Raw genomic sequence first — 17369 nt, 5'->3', positions numbered from 1 at the left:
CCCCATCTCTGTTCTGTCCTCTTGACAACTCACTTTGTTGTTGTGTGCGCGTGTGGCGGTGCGCGTGTGTGCTTGTGCATGCATGCGCTGTTTTCTAGGGTGTATATGCGTGGGCAGTGTGTCTTTTAACGTACCGGCGTATGTGTGCTCTGTGTAAAAACATGCTGCCTTGGTGAAAATTAGCATTTTCGTAGATACAAATGCATTTTCTAGTTGTTTTTTTTCTTAAATTGATACAAATGTGATAGATGTGTTCAGAGGTAGAGATCAAGAGAGTAATTAAGACACTTGTGGGTCTATTAGACCCATAAGAATTCATTACCTAATGCTAAGTTCTTGGTTTACTGGTGAAGTTGGATTTTTACTTTTAAGAAAATAATAGAATATCATATTATCTCAAGGTATTGTGAAGTATATTGATTCATTGCAAAGTAAAAAAATTATATTTCTTCATTATTATTATTTCTCTACATAAACATTGCCTGTTTTGTGTTTAAAGATGCGTCTATATTTTACTATTACTATTTTGAGAGAACCGGTAAACTATACAAGACTTTTTTTCTACAGACTGCTCCTTTCTGGTCAAAACATTTGTTTTTGTTAGCATGGCACACGTTCATTTTAAACTAAATGAATTAAATAAACAAATAAAATTTAAAAAAAAAATAAAAAAGAGGCACATTCCTGGGTGCAGCTGATTGCCTTAAAAAACAGACATTTAGTTCAGATTCTGCTTCTGATAACTTGATTTATCACAACATATTTATACATTAGAGTTACTTTTTTGGTCAATTTAGTGTGACTTTTTTTTAGAAAAGAAAAGGAGACTAGTTTGGCACACAAGTTTTAATTTACAATGGATTTTGACACTGATATTGGGTCAAACATCTCTTTGAGATTTTGCACCACGGATGATAGAAATCGGCAACAGCTGAGACATGAGTGCTGCCGTCCACGGCGAGGTCAGTTTCACATTAAAATGGGAAGAGAGGCTGCCTATCAAGAGAGAAGCGCTGCTGAAGTTTTGACGAGCCGACTGTCTTCTGCGGAAAACCTTTACGGTCAGGCGGAAAAAGAAAGATTGAGCCGTTTGACCACAATAAGAAGAAGAATGGAAGGGTCCAGGTGAGGCTCTCGAACCTAAAAACATCGGCCCAGCTGTCAATGAAGGTGATGGCAGCATGCTACCAATTCTGCATAGAAAAGTGGTCAGACATCCAGCTGAGTGAAAAAAGCATTTGGTTTGTCTGTGTCTCACTCAGTGGTGCTTTTCTACAAACTATAAAAGATGTATGAATGTGTTTGAGGGCGTATTTACAGAATAGATTGCCTGCTTTGAGATTAGCGTGTCATCCATGGAAGATGAGTAGTGTATGTGAACTTATATACTGCACTTTTATTCTAAACGTGCAGAAAAAGCCCAGTTTGGACTTTTTCTGCTCTCCTTTCCTACTATAAATTAAGATATGTTGGGAGTTAGCTGTGCCGCTAACATAATCTTTTTGCTTTCCAAAAACATTGACCCAGACAGAACCTCTTTTTTTTTTTTTCTTCTGCAGACAGAATCTTTAACACCAACTTTAGTTGCTATTCCACAAAATTTGGACGGCTGCCTTAATCGACTGTACCTTTAAACTTTTATAACCGCCCTCTGCATGCCTTATGTGGTTTTTTTCCAAGACTTTTGGGGCTCAGAAGAGAGTTTCCTTTATAATACATATTCAGTATGGCTTGGAGCAAAGATGACTGCATTCCCAGTTAATAAAGATGTGTCCACGGTAAGGCCTGGACAGAATGAAACGCATGCCGAAGCTTGGTCTGTGACTCACATGAAGCTTTGTGAGGCCGGGGACTTTGTGAGATGTGGGTTTGCACTAATCTCAGTGATAGTAATTTCATGATTGGAATAAGCTATTACTGACATAATTCGATTAAATTTTAATTTATTACATGACTCAGGGCTTGACTCGGCCCTGGTACAGCAAGTCATTATTTCCAGATTGGGTTCTGGTTCTGTATTTTTTCTCTCTTTCTTTTTTGGGTTAATTCAGGCTGTGAGAGATCAAGAGAGTTAGGGAAAGAATCTAAACCAGTTTTTGTCACGTGGGACAAAATCTTCAAGTCAAAAGGACTCACAAGTCAATATTAATAATTTTTAAAATATGATATACACACACACACTTTTATAATGATATTTTTTAACCTACATAACAATAAACGAACTCTGCAATACCTTAATTAAGCAAACAAGCAGTCATTTTTTTGCCTTTTTTTCATGCCTTTTGTTTTTTTTAGGAAAGGCATGTGTTGTAAACTATTATGGATCCGAAATGTAATTAAATTTTTTGGAGGTTTTTCTTATGTAAAGAAAGCTATCCAACTTTTGGGTCTTGATTGAAAAGAAAAGGAAAAAAAATGTTGTTTCTCAATGATAACAAAATTTAGGTTCCTTTTTCTTTGCTGTATCTAGCCAATCCTAATAAGTTAATAAAAAGTAGCTATGCACCAAAGTCTGTTTTTGAGCAAAAGTCACTGGATAGATGTGGTCCACGCAAGAAAATTGCTAAAAACGTGGCTATGTAGAGATGAAATACTTTGTATTTTATCTCTAAATGTCGCCAACATTTTCTAGTGTATAATGGCTGAAGGGTTGGCAGCACTGGTGGCGCACAATGGCTACTGGAGATTATCACCCCATGACACAACATGTATCAGTGGGTGTGGACAATGGATTCAGAGATGACTGAAACACCTGGGGGCCAAATTTGTATCATTTTTAAACGATACAAATTCTTAAATTTGCATCGTTTCCGACCTCTGGACATTTGTGTCCGGAGGTCGGAAATGTCCACTGGGCCACATGTGGTACAACCCTGCTCCACAATTTCTGGAGTATACACACAAAGACTGCGACACCACTAATGCTAGCCATGCTAAGCTTGCTAGTCCTGCTAAGGCTAATATACGATATACGATATAATATACGAGACTAAAGAATGAGAGGGCTTTCAGTTTTCACCTGAAAGCCCTCTAACACACGTGAAGTGATGTTGCCTCTGCTCTTTAAATGATTAATAACTACTCTGGACAGGAAGGAGAAAGGCTAAACCTATTCTCAATGCTGTTCTTTTTCTCTTCTGATATTACAGTTTCTAAAGAGGAACCAGAATCGGCTGAAATCAGTACCAACAGGTCAACGCTTCACCGAAAACAATCATCTCCAGTCATCAACTGATATTTTTTTGTCTCGGGTTCGTGGGGATAGATGCCACATTCTTCAGTCAGTTTTCAATACATTTAATTATCCACACGGTAAAGGGAAAAAAACGTATCTGGGCCAAACTGTCAAAGTAGTGCATTAGTAATTACTTATCTTTAAAAGGCAGGGTGGAAGGGGCAAAACAAAAGATGTATGATTCTTAATTAGTTTCCCTGTGGAGCCGTCATCAGAGTGAGCATCATCTTCACAAAGCTCCTAGTTTTCTCATTCTCCCTCCAGTATTTAAATGAAGATATTTTATATGCGTTTGTTTTTCCACCCCCGAAAGCAAACCTATAATGCAGAAAGAGTTATGACTCACCACTGTCCATAGGTAGACCTGCTTAGCTCCCATCTGCTCTACACTGAGATTCATTTACTAAACCAGAGGCACATTATAGGCTAAATAAGTATATGGAGATGTAACTTTTGTAAAACTTGCTTGAAATTTATACAAGCAGATGGTCAATGTATAGGTGTTGTATAGTAGGTTTAAAAAAACAAAACAAATAATCACGTTCACCACCCAAGCTTGTCAACTTTTACAATAGATGAAGTTTGGAAGACTTTTTATCTTGCTCTGGATAGCATCCATTTCTGAAATATTTTGAGAAGCGTCAGAGGGTGCGTTCGCACCAGTCCTGTTTACTCCGCTTTAATCAAAATCTGATTCGTTTGTCTAAAAATTCTCTTCGTGAAAGCGCAATCGAACTCCGATGCGGACCAAAAAAAAAAAATCGAACCGTGATAACCGTGATTCGCCTAAAAACCTCGGTCTCGGTTTGGTTGAAGTGAACTCTGCTACAGTTCGAATGCATGTGGGAACGTCGAGCGGACCGGAGACCACTCCAAAAAGCAGGAAGCGAACCGTAGCGCAGGGCATTCTGGGTAAACACGACCAAGACAAATGCTTTAGTCTAGCGCTAGCTAGAAGTAGATTGTGGTCTTTCGCCAGAGACGAGAGAGAAATCGTACAGCCACTAAAATTTGACGCCACTCCATCTACATTTCGTGAAGAAGGAAGTTGTCCTCTTAAGATGTTTTCATGTTGTTTCCATTAGCGCCATACCTTCGTTTGACACAGTGTAGTGTGAAAGCAAACCACCCCAGTTGAAAGTGTAGCAAAGGTAGCAACCGAGTCTACCAGACTATCAGATGGAAAAAGCCTTTAAAATTTGAATAACGCGGTTATTCGTGTTAATCATGGGGCGTTAACTCTAGCAAGATGACTACGGTCAAAGAGATCTTCTTCACCCTTGGAAAACCATATGTTATATTATTATAAAAGAGTTCTGAAGCATGGTTGATCTTTTTTTTCACTTAGAAGGTTGTATAAGGTTTTGATGACCAGAAGGAATGAGACTTCTCCTCTGTTCTTATTCTGCCTGACTTGTTTCCCCCTCTTTACTTTACAATATCAGGAGACACATTTTAATAAAGACTTCCTGAGGTTTGCCAACTTAGCCACTGCAGGCTAATCAGAGCATAATGAGCCCTGCTGGAGAAAGGCCCTGAAGCTATAGCTATTTCAGACTTATCAGCGGTTAATACAGTGCAAAAGAAATATCCCTAATTTCCTTCTGTAGACTTTGTTGTAATATTTTTAAAAGCGGTCTTGGGCAAGAGTTCACCTGGTTTTCTGAAGGTCTTTTCTTTTTTTAGTTTTTACTTTGGATTTTCAATCCGTGCATACTTAAACATGGAGAAACCTTGAAAACTTACAAAAGAGGAAATATTTGTCCTCTAAACTTCATCTGCTAAAAATGAACTTGGGTATTGAAAATAAGACAGAAAATGGGTTCCAGCAAAGACTTGCAGCAGGATCTGAGCGATGCCTCGTCACCCTGCAGTTCATCTTCCACTCTGTCAATTTTTAGTAAATAGCAAAAAAGAAGTCCAGCAAAAGTATTCACACCTCTGAACCTCTTTTAAAATATTTCTTAATAAGTTTCATCTTAAAAATTCAAGGCATTTCATCGACACTTTATGTAACAGACCAACAGTGGTACATAATTTAGGGGTGGAAAGAAAGTACAAATATTTGTTTTGTTTCTTTCACAACCACATTTTACCAAAACTACAGCCACAGGTAATTTGCAAGTAAGCAATTAATTACATGATTAATTAAAATTAGATCAATAATTTCCATTCTGATTTTCAAGATTTTTTTGAAGGGCAATTTGAACCCACAGTGGGCCAAGAGAGGCGGCTTTGTCGTCCATCGCTGTTATTTGCGGATGTTGCTTGTGCGCTCTAAGGGACTACCAGAAACGCGCCAATACTACTGCTCCGGCCAGAAACCTCGTGTGTTTAACAAAAAATAATTGATGTGTTAAAATCTATGTCATTAATTCATCAAAATTAATGTGTTAAAGTCCAGACACAAATCTTAATACACACCTAATATAACAAAGAAGCGCCATAGCAACACACATGATTCATTTGCCTAACATGGGTTAATATTTCACATAATACCCCTTATTTTCTTCATGTTTTCATCAACATAAAACATTTATTTAGAGATACACCAAGAAACATGACAAGGCAAGAAAAAGTGTAAATGCAACATAAAATTCGTTTGGATAAAATTGCTCGTTTACGTTTTCCTGATGACTAGCTAGATTCAGACAAAACAGTAAGTTATTTTTATAGATTTTTTTTTTTTTTTTGCAGGTTTTACACATTAGCTAATTGTACAAGGAGCCTTTTTGTTGTGACACAGTCTGTAGCAGTTTGTTTCACTGCTCTGTATGCTTGTGGGTGTTTGGCATGTGTCACTATATAAATTGTTAAAAATGACTGTACTTCCTCAGGAAACTTAGGGAGGCCGAGCCATGTCGCGATGTGTGTTGTTTTTAATTGCGCAGAGGCGTGACAACAAAAGCATCCGCACTGGAAACAGAACAAACCTGGCTCGGGTTGTGCACGGCCCGAGCCAGGAAGCCCCAGCAGCGAGTAATTACGACTGCCCAGAACATTACCGGGAGCCCGTGAAGCAAACATCAATTATATCAGCGAGGTCATGTGTCTTTGCAGAGCCCAAAGGGTGCTGAGAGACAAAAGCCACCCAGCTACGGTCTCTGCACCCAGCTGCTGTTTGAGAAATCTTAAGGACTTGACCACTGCCCTAACAGTGGACTGTATTTTCTGAAGCTGTAAAGGCAATTTCCTTTTAAACTAAGTGTGCTTTTTGTTGTTGTTGTTTTTCATTTACATTTTTAGCATTAATAATTTTCTTGACTTGCAGGGCTTTGCAAAAGTATTGACACCACTTGATTTTTGTCACAAACCCCAACCTCAAAGTATCATTAGAGTTTTATGTGATAAAACCAAAGTCCCCTTGAGTCTAAGTGGCTCCCCAAAAAATGCTTATTTGTATTCGCATTTCAATTTGTAAAGATTTGATATTCTCTCCAAAGTTGGGAATCCACGTTGGCGCATGTGCGGGCAAACAGCCAAACTACTGTCATAAATATTAGATAATTTTCTCTTCATACAAATTAACCAGCATGTGACTATTTCAGACATGTATCACAGACCAGGATGCGAGGGGCGGACTTACTGGGTCATCTTGGAACCCGCAGATAACTGCTTGTAGTTTTGGTTTGATTTGAGTTGGAGACGAGAAACATCTGAAACTTCCAAGACTGGAAACTGAGGAACGAAGTTGGCCACCCCCGGCGTAGGGTTATTTTTCTCTGGCAGACACTTTCTTTGGATGAATGTTTTCCTTCCAATTCCCAATTGTGCTCTGCTCAGTGTAGTTTAGCACATAAATTCCCAATGAAACAGTAGTCACAGCATGATAAACTATCAATCCATCTGAATGCACTGCAGCTCCTGAAAACAAACAACGCAGACACAAACTTGAAATTGTGTCTGAATGTAATTTATTCGTAAGATTTTGTCCCCCCCAGGTGGCTGGCCACAAAGAATTAACCTCAACTCTGGTTCATTTTGCCTGTTTTCCAGTTATTGGATTTAGTGACCGGCACTAATATCAAGCAATAAACGGAACGTGAGGTGGAGCTGCCCTTTTCATCTAACTCATTTGGCCATTTATACATCTATTCACGTCAACTTCAAGCCTGCTTTGAACCCATTAGGGCTGGAGTTTCGCATTTTGAGCAGCTCGTCTTCATCTTATTGCAATTCAAAGACCTACATTTTGAACGAGAGTTGCTGTGGCAACAAAGTTTCCCCCCCCCCCCCCTCTCCCAGAGACGCGGAGAGCTCAGTGGAGTATCCTTGATGGTGTGGCAGAAAGTGCTCAGGCACAGATGGTCCTGTGAGAAACCATGAGCCTCGTGTCCTAGTTAGCATCGGAATACTAACGCGATCGAGCAAGGTCACTAATGTGTCGAAGTTTAACACAGCTTAACCAGCTCTTCTGAAGGGAACCTAATGCACAGAAAGGATAAGGTATACTCCCCCAAGTCTCGCTCACTCTGTCACACTTTGCTGCCAGCGGTAAAAAGCGTTGCAAATAAATTTATTCTAAAGGGGGTGGCTCATAAATCATCCAATTCCAATAGTGTGTTTCACTTGCACGAGGCTTAATCTCACAATATTTGTATCTGATTTCAGAAAACGACTGTGGGCGTGCATGTGTGCGTGTGTGTATATATATCCAGTTGCATGTTGGTCTAGTTGAAGAAAGTTACATCTCAATGAGTCAGAGTAAGGTGAGAGAAAAGTGCACACACATAAAACCAAGAAGAGGTCTGCCTCCAGTTCCTCTCTCAACACTAATGGTCAAGAGAAATGTGGGATGAAGTCGAGCCAGTGCTGCCAGCATTGAGTAAATTTGATCAGCAGCCTTTGATAAAACTCTCCCACCGGCCTGAACCTGCGCTTCAAGCTGTTCCGCCGGCCTTAGATAATGATATCATAGGAGTCCAGATTTTAATGAGAGCTCTGATTGGGTGGCAGTATTTTGTGGCTAACAAGATGCCCTGTTGTCTGTCTGTGAGTGGCCATCCAGTCTGCAGTGTGTTGTAGCATGGGTGCGCGTGTGAATGTGTGTGTGAGTGCAGCAGCGTCTCGTGAATTCAATTTAGGTGAGAGTCAAATGACAGCAAAGTACTTGCAGTCTTATTTGTCTCACTGCATCATCGGATTGTTTTTTTTTTTCTTAATAGAGACAACACATGAAAGAGGGAAGGAAAACTGGCCGACGCCAACTTTTTAATGAAATTTGATATGTGACATTTAAAATGCCGCATGAGTCACACAGCAAGAATTCAAATCATATTCAGAGCTACTGACAATCTGTGCATTCATTACTATTGCCTTGACTCCTTCAGTATGCTGGACATAATTGATAGCACTTCTGGTAAAGGGATGTAAAAGTAATACATTTTGATTTTATGCAGTAGCATACAGTCCGTCCTCACCTACTTATCCTTGCGGGGACGCAGGGGGGCTGATGCCAATCTCCAACAGTCATTGGGTGAAGCTGTGAAAATCTTTGAAAAATCATCCCTTTCATTTGCGTACATTTATTCAGGGAGGAAAAACTTTCAATGAATGAAATAACTTTTTTTTTTTAAAAAACAAAATCACTAATGGCCACAATCTTTGACAACTTTGCTATCAATACTTTCTACAATTACCTTTAGCCAAAAGGACAAAATTCAGTTTTCTCTCATGACGCTTTCCCATCTTGGAGCATTCCTCTTAAGGTCAACCTCTGTAGATCAGTGGTTTCCTAACCGTTGGGTTAATGACCAGGACCAGTGGTCAGGGTCCTTTGGTAACAATCGTTGGCATAACACTCATTCTTTCTCACTGATCCACTCCAAACATACCTTTTGAGCAGCAGTATGACCTAACAAAGATGATCCTTGAACACAACACCAACACCAAGTTGACAATACCATGAAGGGACCATAGAAGAGTTGCACAATTTTAGAAAAACATATAATGTGGCGTGAGGTTCTTTGGTATGTCTTCATGGTTTGTGTCACGTCTAACCAAAACAAAGCGTTGGTCATTAAAGAGCTCCATCCGGTCTGACTACTGTTTAGCAAATGTAATTTTTCCACGTCTGTGATGAATAAAAGCGCTGTAAAATTACGGCACATAGTGTCACAAATCCCGAAAGAGGCACAGAAAATCCTCCTCGGTCAATTAGAATAATTATACTGAACATGGCTTCGGATTGGAACTCCAGACCTGGAGGAGGAGGTGGGGGGGACAAAAAAATCACCTTATGAGATCAGAGGGAGTGGCAGGCTGCAGAAGCCCATGTGTCAGGCTGCACACCTAGACAGGCAAAGTAAGTTGGCATCTCTCTACCTAATCAGCATTAACGAGCTCTCACATCAGCAATGAAGCTTAAGGCATTTGCAGTTGAGGTTGATGCCAAAGAGACTAACACGACTGGCAAAATGGCATCTGCTCCTGCAACCAAGGATCACTCCTTAACCCCGGTCACCAGAGGCGAGTTCTTTCACAGGCTGAGATCGATGAAGGGGGAATCAGAGAATCAGAACATTCCTAAAAACCCGAGAATCATCTAGAAAGTCCTTCAAGAGATGGATTCGAATCAACCCCTGTTCACTTTGTTTTCACCTTTGCTTTTTGTTGTTCTGATTTACATGACAGGTTGCTGTCTAATTTTTCGCAGCACCGGCGGCGGAATGTGAAAAGGTTATAGAAATCCTCCAGCCCTGTCTGACAAGCGCCCTTTTTCCTGCTTTAATTCCTCCACCCCGATGTAAAACGCAGTCTGGGGAAAAACAAATACACTTTGTCAGATGATGGTATGGTTGCCTGTTATAGGCGCTGTGATCACTCAAGCTGCTATATTATATGGTGGTGATGCAGCTCCAAAAAAACAAACCAAAAAAAAAGCAAAAACATTCTGTTATTTCCATTAAAAAGGCTTGCAGAGGCTTCTTACTGTGCAGGCACAGCCTTTCATCATCTCAGGTGCCATTATTTCAGCAAAGCTCTATTTCATTTTGTGATTGATGGTTCCCTGGCAGTCTCAGCAATCTTGGTCAGACTCTGGATGTTTGCAGCAGGCTCTCATAAAAGGCTATGATGCTATTTATTAATTCAGAGATCTTTTTATTTTTTAACTCACCGTCTCTCTTTTTTTTCTTCTTCTTCTCCTCTCTCTGCCTCTCACACAGTGCCTGGAAAATAATCACCAATGGACCGGCTGGTTCTGTGCGTGCTGCTGTGTGCAGCTCTGGTGAAAGGCTACAGCTGCCCCGGCCGCTGCATCTGCCAGCATCTCTCGCCCACTCTGACTCTGCTCTGCGCAAAGACCGGCTTGCTGTTCGTGCCCCCCACAATCGACCGCAAGACCGTGGAGCTGCGGCTCACCGACAACTTCATCACCATTATCCGTAAGAAGGACTTCCTCAACATGACCAGCCTGGTCCACCTCACCTTATCCCGCAACACCATCAGCCAGATCGTGCCCCACGCCTTCCTGGGCCTGCGCTCGCTCCGGGCGCTCCACATGGACGGGAATCGGCTCAGCGTCATAAAGAGCGATCACTTCAAAGGCCTCGTCAATTTGCGGCACCTCATCCTCGGGAACAACCAGATCCACCAGGTGGCCTCGACCTCCTTCGACGAGTTTGTCGTCACCATCGAGGACTTGGATCTGTCCAACAACAATCTGCGCAGCCTTCCCTGGGAGGCCATAGCCAGAATGACTAACATCAACACGCTCACCTTGGACCATAACCTTATCGACCACATAGAAGCGGGGACTTTCACTTTGCTCACTAAGCTGGTCCGCCTGGACATGACTTCTAACCGGCTGCAGAAGCTTCCGCCGGACAGCCTGTTCCAGCACTCCCAGGTTCTGTCAGATGCCAAGGGCTTCAGCTCGTCCACACTGGCGGTGAGCTTTGACGGGAATCCCCTCCACTGCAACTGTGAGCTGCTGTGGCTGCGCCGGCTGACGCGGGAGGACGACCTGGAGACCTGCGCCTCGCCGGAACACCTCATGGACAAATATTTCTGGTCGATACAGGAGGAGGAGTTCATCTGCGAGCCCCCGCTGATCACCAAGCACTACTCCTCTAAGCCTTATGTGATGGAGGGCCAGGGTGTGACTTTAAAGTGCAAAGCCATCGGGGACCCAGATCCAGACATTCACTGGAGGTCACCGGACGGCAAGCTGGTGCACAACAACTCGCGCACCATCCTGTATGACAACGGCACCCTTGACATTCTCATCACCACGCTGAAGGACAGCGGGTCGTTCAACTGCGTGGCGTCCAATGCTGCCGGCATCGCCACGGCCGCTGTGGAGATCAGCATGATTCCCTTACCTTTGTTCGTGAACAACACCGGCCACATGCGCGAGGACCCCGGCCTCTCCGACATCACCACTTCCTCCAAAGCTGGCAATGACACAAAAGGCTACGACAAGCAGGACAAGAGGGTCCTGGTCACGGAGCTGACCTCGTCCTCCGCCGTGATCCGCTGGCCGTCTGAACGCCACATCCCTGGGATCAGGATGTACCAGATTCAGTACAACAGCACTGCGGATGACACTTTGGTGTACAGGTAAGCCAGGGTGGAGGCGGGATGAACAGCGAGAGAAAAGTGTGTTCCAGTAGACCAGTGTTTCTCAATTCTGGTCCTCGGGGACTACCGCCCTGCGTATTTTAGATTCCTCTGTTCCAGAAAACCTGATTCAAATGATTGACCTCCTCCGCACGCCATATAGTGCTGCAGAAACACCTAAAACATGCATGGCAGCGGTCCCTAACGAACTAACTTCCCATTAACGAAGTAAGAAGAGCACAAGTCCAAAACTCTTGGAGAGCAACCACAGTAAAAAGAAAAAAACTCAAGTGGCATCAAATTGATTCAGTGTATTCCCCACATTGGCGCCAAAACTGAGTAAAACGCTTATATTGCATTGCAAGTCCAACTACCCCAAAGAGCAAAATGGTCTTAATCAGCATCATTAGAATGTAATATGACAGCAACAATAGCACAATAAGTATTTCACTCCATGTAACTGTATCATTAGAAAGGATTGGAAATAATTGGCTGCAGCACAGAAATAAATTAGAAAAACTCTGTAAAGCTGAGGTTTGTTGTAGAGGATTCACATCATTTGCTTATTGCAAATTGAAAACAGAACTATCACATTACAGTAACAAGTTAAAACAATGAAAGAACAGACTGGCCTTGAGAGAATTAATAAGCTTTAGGTTGACAAATTGCTTTTTTTTCCCCCTTTGGTATTATTCTCTCTCTAATGCCCAAAAGGTTACAAATTAAAGCTTAAACCTTTAATATTTTTGCTTTCTGAGTTGGATATGAAAAGCATATAAGCTGCCCAAACACCCAAGATAAAGTGCAATAGTAAATGTTTTTCTTTGTCACGTTCAAGCTTAGACTTTTTTTTTTTTTTTTAACAAATAGAAATATTGCATGCACCAGTATCGGAAGCCAAATACCTCGCAGAATAACTTTTCGGTGCAACAACAGCTGTACAGTTTTTGATGTATGCTTCTAAATACAGCTTTCTAAATTGCTTGATTTGTGAAAATATGGAAAATTGATAAAAGTCTGTTTCCACATTCTGACATATTTTCATCTGAAAATATGTTCCTCAGTCTCGAGTCTTTTTTTTTTTAACCTTAATAAAAAGGTTAATGATGTTGCCCCCATCACATTTCAGAATCTAGATGTTTTATTGGTTTTAACTCTATTCATTTATTAGTTTAGCTCTATCTACCAATAAGGTGACTTCTATAGGTATCTTGCTGCATTTAATTTTATTCAGTAAAGAAGTAAAGAGTAAAGAGTAAAGAAGACTAAATATATATGCACAACATGTCCCCCCCCCCCCCCCCCCCACCCCCCCCCCCACCCCCCCCCTGTTTTTATTTGTAAAAAAAAACAACTTGGAACATTTTCCTTCCACTTCATTGCGGTGCTCAACTTATCGTTGATCTATCATATGTAATTCCCGAAATAAAATAAAAAATCCACCTATGTATGTAGTTGTAACATGACAAACTGTTGATGAGGTTCAATGGGTAGGAATACTTTTGCTAGGCAATGTAATTACCGAAGTACAACACAGGCGCTTAAAATTCAGACCCAAGTGTTTGCAATTAGCTGCGACTAAATTATAGGATTAAAACGACTTTGAGGAACAACGCCATGTTAATACAGAATCATAATTTCTCTCTGCAATCTAACTGTGAGTGCAATGCTAATGTTTAGTCACAGTAAAAAAAAAAAAAAAAAAAAAAAGGTATGTAGAGTTGAATTTCATAGTAGATAGGATAAAACTGAAAATTGAATAGCTTTTAGTGTCAGCTTACAAAGGCTTATGCGGGAGTAGAAATATCTCTCTCCCTTAAACACGGGGCTGAAAGTACCAACAGAAAGTCTTTTGATTAAGCTTCATGTGTTCCTTTTGAATTCTGTGACACAAATTTACTGTATTTCAGGATTTCATTTTGGCAGAGCAAACTAATAATAGTGGTTTACATGCTTTCATTCGCGCCCTCTTTTTTTTTTTTTTTTTTAATCTTTTATCAGGTATAATGAGGAGCTCTCTTGTATAATTTTCTCATTCAGTTTCAGCGTGGAGCTGAGTGTTATTTTGTCTTTAGGTGGTACATTATTGCCCACAAAATGATAACCATCAAAGTCCGCCGTTAGGGAAAAGGAACAGGCTTCTAATTATATTAACGGCAACGTTGACCCGAAGACAATGCCTTTCTCCTGCGTATTTAGCGTAATCTTGCACTTGACCTTAGGTAATCACACAACAAAACACCCTCTTCCCAGCACTCATCACTTGTCCTGCAGCCTGCAGCTGTTGTAGGGAGACAATAAAGCGTTTTTATACTTTTAACACCTTTGCTTTCATTTTATAAACAAGCCTTAAAGAGCATAAGTTATTTTTTCGTACAATGTCTTGCCAAAGTATTCATAACCCTTGAACTTTTTCACATTTTGTCCCATAACGACCACAGGTTTCAGTATGTTCTGTTGGGATTTTGTTGCAAATTATGGTTAGGTGGAAGGGAAGTCGGCATTACTCTGATACCCCTAAAGGAAATGCCTCAAAGTTTTCATAGAGCTCAAACAACACAGCGGACAGATCAGGGATGAAGATGTGGAAAGGTTTAATGTAGGGTTACTGAACAATGTCACCGGATTTCAGCATCTAACGTAGCACTTCAGTCCTACCAAACCAGATGCCCGTGGTCACTCTGGCGGTCCTGTTAGTCTTGAACGCCACAAATCTGGCCTTAATGGAAGGGGGGAAAGAAAAAAAGTCGTAGTCAAACAAAAGTGATTAGAAGTTTCCATCTACAAAAAAGCTTTCTCTGGTCATATGAGACAAAAAAAAAAAGAATATTTTGACCTTTGCACAAAACACTGTGTGGCAGAGTACTAACTTCAGATAATCCTGAAAATACCGTTCCTGTGGTGAAGCATGAGGGTTTCCGCATCGTGTGGTAGGTTGATTGGACATGGGATTATACGGGACATTATTTACTTTTTCTTTGGAATTGATCAATTATTTTTGACCTGAACGTTGGCTAAATACATGGCAAGTCTTGAAGAGATGTTGTTGGAGGCTGGGATGGAGCAAAGCTTATCATGGGCTTGAATGGCCCAGTCCAAGTCCTGACCTAAAACGAACTCTTCTCTAGACTTGAAAATTGCTAGATTTGGCTTGGGTTGAACTATTTTGCCAAGACAGTAAGAACGGTTCAGCAGGTAGAGGTTCACCCCAGAAGACTTGGAGGGGCTGAATATTAAATGTACTTCTTAGTGATTTCTATCACTGTATGCAAATCAGAATGCGTGGCTGTCGTGCTTCCATTTTTATAAGGCCTTTACATCATAACCACTGCACCGTTTCTCTCTTCCTCCGCAGAATGATCCCGTCCACCAGCAAAAACTTCCTCATCAACGACCTGGCTGCGGGACGGGAGTACGACCTCTGCGTGCTGGCCGTGTACGACGACGGCATCACGTCGCTGACGGCCACGCGCGTGGTCGGCTGCGTGCAGTTCCACACGGCCAACGAGGTCAGCCAGTGCCGCTTCATGCACAGCCAGTTCCTGGGAGGCACCATGATCATCATTATCGGCGGCATCATCGTCGCTTCCGTGCTGGTGTTCATCATCATCCTGATGATCCGCTACAAGGCCTACGGCAGCCCCGTGGATGCCAAGGCCAAGGCCAGCTTCGCCATGCACTCGCAAACCAACGGCAGCCAGCATCGGCTGCAGCGCTCGGCGTCCAAGCAGCCGTCCGACGAGGGCGACGCGCCGGCGCCCAAAGAGTGCATGGCTCTGGTGTTGAGGGTGGACAGCGAGAAGAAGGAGGACCTGGCGGCCGCGACTGCGGTCCTCGAAGTGGAGCTGCCCCCAAACGCGGACAAGATGAAGAGAAGGAGCAGCCTGGATGCTCAGCGCTCCGGGCCGCCATCTGAGGACACGCAGACGGACAGCAGCCTGACCGGCTCCACCATGTCCCTCTGCCTCATAGGCCCCAATGCCGGCACTAAGGAGGCTCCCAGGCTTAAGGACAAGAAAAGCGCCCTGGCCAGCGTGGGGTTACTCCCCAACGAGCTGGCACGAACTAGGCACAGATTCTCTTTCGATGGCGGGGATTACTCCATATTTCAGAGTCACAGTTACCCGCGCAGAGCGAGGACGAGGTGGCACAGGTCCACCAACCAGCTCAACACGGAGTCATCGCCGCTCGCCAACAGGAGAGTTACATTCAGCAGCACTGAGTGGATGCTTGAGAGCACGGTTTGAGGAAAGCAGTGTAGCAAAAAAAAAACAAAGAAACGTTTAAAAAAGGCACAAACGTAACATGTAAAAACACGAAACGTCTACATGCCATACAGCACAACGATGATTAAAAACAAGCACATTTATGTACTCATGCTGACTTCCTGTGAGTTGCTGGAGGAGAACAGTATCCTGTCATCCTGCTTCCCCCCCATCGTGCTCCCAGAGAGGTTTATTTGGGCCATGACTCTTCTTCTTTGTTTTTTTTTTTGTTTTGTTTTTCTGTTGTTTTTGCAGCGGTGCCTTATTCTTTTCAATGTATGAATGGAGGATGCTGCTCACTGTAGTCACAAACCTCCCACTCTTGACGGCGGTGGGAAGTGTTGATTTTTGGCTTTTCGGTTTCTCACCGTTTTCTGTGGCACACCAACTCGGGGGGGCATTTGGATGTGACTGTTTAATTGTTAAAAAAAATTAATAATAATCATTAAAAAAAAAAACTTCATTAAGCAGTAACTTGTAAAGTGAACAGCCAGGTACCCTGTTATGTCAATCATGTTTATGGTTTTTTTTTTGATAAGGAAAAAAAAAAAACTTTTGCACAGAAGACACGAGATACAAGGACAAGTATCAACACCAGTCTATACAATATTAATAACAAAAAAAATGAGTTTTCTTTTTTTTTTCGAATGCTCATTTCTAATGTTAGTGGATAAAAAGGGGTTGATGTGAGAATCTGCCATGGACGGTCAGACTGTGCGATGTTGAATAGGTATTATTCCAGACGTGACTGTATATTCATCGGTACTGTATCTGGCTGGTCTAGATAAAAGACAACAAACAAACGAACAAAAAAAGACATATATAAGTATATTAAAACATTGGTGTATGTGTACTAACTATGTAAAGTAAATAAGTCATACGTCACGTGACTTTTTACAGAGCATTTGGGTGTTGGCTGCAAGTTTTTACATTAAAAACCTGTCATCACACCTCTCAATATTTAGTATGTCCAAGTTTGAACCATTTATCCCCTCATGAAGGGTATTAAATTTTTTGTGTGGGTTAACTGTATCAGTAGTGCTTGTTTTCTTTGTTCTGTTTTTGTTTTTTTTCGTTGTGGTTGGATTATTTTATGCCTTGTGCTGCTCCAGTGTCCACTGCAGCGAGCGAGAGAGGGACACGCGAATCAAAAATGATAAATATTTGATTCTTCGGTGCTATTTTGGAGGCTTTAAGTGAAAGCGTCACAGCGCCAATAGAGTGGAGTGGGATGTGTGACTGCGAGGGACAAGCCAACTGGACGTGGTGCTGAATCCAAATGAAGCCAGCTGTTGTTACACAACTGC

The 17369-nt window shown here is 42.0% G+C and overlaps 1 protein-coding gene across 4 annotated transcripts in view; it reads left to right on the top strand.

The window, feature by feature from the left end:
- Nucleotides 1-17094, top strand: part of lrfn1 (leucine rich repeat and fibronectin type III domain containing 1) — a 198203-nt gene extending 181109 nt beyond the window's left edge. For all 4 annotated transcript variants that reach the window (XM_032545402.1, XM_032545400.1, XM_032545398.1 and 1 more), the window contains 2 exons: nt 10402-11797; nt 15153-17094. In XM_032545402.1, the coding sequence (XP_032401293.1) occupies nt 10422-11797; nt 15153-16044 (2268 nt within the window). In that variant the 5' untranslated portion in view covers nt 10402-10421 and the 3' untranslated portion in view covers nt 16045-17094. The remainder of the gene's footprint in view (nt 1-10401; nt 11798-15152) is intronic.
- The last annotated feature ends 275 nt before the right edge of the window (nt 17095-17369 follow it).

This window comes from Xiphophorus hellerii, chromosome 18 (assembly GCF_003331165.1).
Source record: "Xiphophorus hellerii strain 12219 chromosome 18, Xiphophorus_hellerii-4.1, whole genome shotgun sequence".
NCBI lineage: Eukaryota > Metazoa > Chordata > Actinopteri > Cyprinodontiformes > Poeciliidae > Xiphophorus > Xiphophorus hellerii.
The sequence above is the reverse complement of the archived record's forward strand: the minus strand, read 5'-3'. Positions and strand labels throughout refer to the sequence as shown.